This window comes from Sceloporus undulatus, chromosome 2 (genome assembly GCF_019175285.1).
Source record: "Sceloporus undulatus isolate JIND9_A2432 ecotype Alabama chromosome 2, SceUnd_v1.1, whole genome shotgun sequence".
Lineage (NCBI taxonomy): Eukaryota > Metazoa > Chordata > Lepidosauria > Squamata > Phrynosomatidae > Sceloporus > Sceloporus undulatus.
In genome coordinates this window covers 252,580,327-252,583,529 of record NC_056523.1, presented here as the reverse complement: position 1 = coordinate 252,583,529, position 3,203 = coordinate 252,580,327, and the positions used below count along the sequence as shown (strand labels likewise).

Here is a 3,203-nt window from a genome sequence, read left to right as displayed (position 1 = left end):
GAGAGTCCTCCATGACGTCCATGGATCCATGCATCCCAGAGGGGAGTCCTCCATGAAGCAGCTTTTTCTTCCCATATAAAGAAGTGTCAGGTGTTCAGTTGCTTCCTTTGAGCCACATCCTGATATATGTCCTTAAAGCAAAATTACTTGTGAAAGTAATCGTGAATTGGGAAGGATTAAAGAAGGTGGTTGAGGCCAGCAAGTCGCTTAAGACCAGGAAATTCATAAGAAGGGGTTTAAAAGTCAGTATCAGCTGCTGGATTGAGCTCAGAAGCAGTTAACTGGCCAATGTTTTGAGCTAAAATGTGCTCAAAGGACTGTGATGTAGAGCCACTTGTATGCAAGGTGTGTGCTCCACAAGTTTGCTCCTAGCTCCTTCTTGGTCAGTAGAGATAGATAAATACAGCTGTGTAAAATTATGGATAGCTTTGAAGATAACAGTATTTTTACTCTTGCCATTCTAGAAGTAGAGGAGAGGCTGTGTAAGATGGCAGCAAAGAGAATCAGTTTGTTTCCCCGCAGGTAGCAAATTTATTTTCCCCTTTCAGTTACTGGCAGTAGCAATACACAGTTCATTGCCAGTCATAATTCTGGAAAGAACCTTAGTCAGAAGAGAGTGATGATCTCTCAAGAGAAAAGGGCAGGGTCAAAAAATCAGGTAACTAAATAGGAAGAATAGGTCAGAAAGTTGTGTTTCAGCAATCCTGAATGGCTAATAGAGATCTTGACAAAAGAAAGTTCTCTAAATACTGTTTTGTTATCTTGAGTGTTCACTGTGTTTTGATTTTAGTAGTGTGTGTGCTTCAAAAATGCTTTTGCTCAGCCCTTGAAAAAGCAAAATGAGGAGGAGACATCTCATTTTCACTGAATAATGCCAACAAGCATCTCCTCCATAGAGAGAGTAGATCAACTTTCCTCAGCTTGGCATTCTCCAGATACGTTTGACTATCATTCCCCTCAACCCAATATTAAAAAGCATGCAGTCTGGAATGATGGAGTCTGTATTTCCAACACATCTGGATGATAGTAGGCTGAGGAAGGTGGCTTATGGAATGGACAAAGCAAGAAGGGGGAAATTCCAGTCAGAATTGAACACTAGTGCCCCACTTACAGAAGTTAACAGGGTTTATTTCTCCTCCCCCCATTCTTGGTTCTTGGTTCTTTGTCTTGGACATACAGTATAAGCTATTTTCATTTTTTCCCTTTGTACTCAACAGTAACTATATAGTAGAGTACAGTTTCTATTACTGTACAGCAACAAATTAATTTGACATAAAACAAGGATAGACAACTGGCATGTGCTGGGGCCAATTTCCCCCCTGCAGACCTGTTCCAGGCCACACTGTCCAAGAACCATGGAAAACCATGGAAACTTGCTCTTTAGTCATCTACTGGTGCCAGAAGGTGTGGGGACTGAAGGGATGTTTTCTGCTCAACTGCTGTTCCTGAACACCTTCAACCCTTTAAAGATGTGCTCAGGAGCATTGCTCGACTGTTTGGCACCCCCCATTTTCCCCCACTAGTGGCTTTGGGGTTGGTCTGCTATGGACTAGAGACCTGCAGAAAAGGCCTTGAGAAGCCCATTTAAAATGTGCATGCATTATGTTCATTCCTAACATAAAGTGGCACATCTAAATTTCTTCTATTCTCTGTGTTGTTGTTTTCGTCCTTCTCTTCCAGTTTGCAGTTGGAAGCAGTGAAATCTCAGAAGTTATTGACCTTCTTGCCCATCTTTCAAACAGAGTGAGCCAGGCTGGAATGAAATATCAAAGAACTATCACACTGGTGAATGATCTTCTCCAGAAACTAAAAAGCGATCTGAAGTTTTTACAGTAATATTCAGTTTGGCCCAGCCATCAGACACACTAATCAGACTGTTGATAGAAGAAGAGATGGTATTAGATCTTTTTTCAGTTTCTTTCCAAACTCTGAAATAGAGATCTGTATCCAATATTTGTGTGAAATGTGCAAATAAATTGTAAATATGGTTGTAATTGTTATTAATGATTGCATATAATGTCTGTGATCCAACAATTCCAGAGTAGTGTAAATATCTGCATGCAGACCTGCTTTATGCTGAGCCATGCCCCCCCAAAAAACTTTTACTAAAAAGCCTCTAAAGACATTCCATGGTTCCTGGTGAGCCGGAAGAATTAAAGAAGTATCTGGTTATGTCCCCATAGCCAGATGCAAAATGTTCACAGCTTCACTGAGACCCGTGGAGGCTGGTGTCATCATTTTGCATCTGGCTATGAAAACAGCCAGATGCTTCCTTGATCCTGCCTGCTCACCATGAAGCACAGAATGGCCATACAGGGCAGCTTCAGAGTCTTTTCAGTAAGGGGCCAAGGCTTTGGGTGCTGTGGAGGGAGGGAATACCAACAGTGCCTGATAAAGGACATCCACTTGTGTATGGAAAACTTACACATGCATATGTTCCTAACAGAACGCCAGTCACCAAGTAATACTATTTCTCAAGTCACACATAGATTAGGATGTGCTTATAGCCAAGAAGTACTTTTTCCCACTTCACATAGTTCAAGTTGTCTCATAAGGCTATAAACAAATTATAATGGTATTGAAGTATTTCCCTCTAAATGCTAATAAATCTAAGGTGCCCTTTGAGGGTTGACTGGAATCATGGAGTCTTTCTTAGCCTTGAGGGAGCCTTTTTAAAAAGTTAAATGATTTATTGGTGGATTCTTTCCTGTCCAATAGAACTGCTTGGTTCTGGCATGGTACTTTATAGATTCTAAATTCCATCACAAGCAAGTGATTGTTAGCAATTCTTTTTGAAGTAGATGCCAGGATATTCAGGGAGCAATCACCTCTTTGTATTTCTTCTGGGTTTTTTTTTTCTTTTTCAAAAAAGAGCAGAGCTCATATTTTGCTAAAGTGGCATTAGTCAGCAAGTGTGCTTCCCTAGAGCAGCGTGGGCCACAAACTTTTCCTGAACCACAGACCTTCTTTGAGCAATGCCAAGAAAAGACTTGAACAGTTTAGAAATGAATTTTGTTTGATTTCTCCTTCAGAGCAAACAGTTTTACATACCTACCAGTTACCATTTGCATAGCTATGTGCATAAAGTCATAATGTTCCCAACTTTGCGGCTTAAGACTCTGACGGGGGAGAAACAGATCCCCTTGAAAACCATCGCATTTTTTTATTTACAGAAAGAACATACTTCCCAGAAAGTATGCGCG

At 40.8% G+C, this 3,203-nt stretch overlaps 1 protein-coding gene across 2 annotated transcripts in view; it reads left to right on the top strand.

Moving 5' to 3' along the window:
• FANCC (FA complementation group C) overlaps positions 1-2,636 on the top strand; it is an 83,204-nt gene extending 80,568 nt beyond the window's left edge. For both annotated transcript variants that reach the window (XM_042453711.1, XM_042453710.1), the window contains exon 15: positions 1,681-2,636. In XM_042453711.1, coding sequence (XP_042309645.1) covers positions 1,681-1,836 — 156 coding nt within the window. In that variant the 3' untranslated portion in view covers positions 1,837-2,636. The remainder of the gene's footprint in view (positions 1-1,680) is intronic.
• The last annotated feature ends 567 nt before the right edge of the window (positions 2,637-3,203 follow it).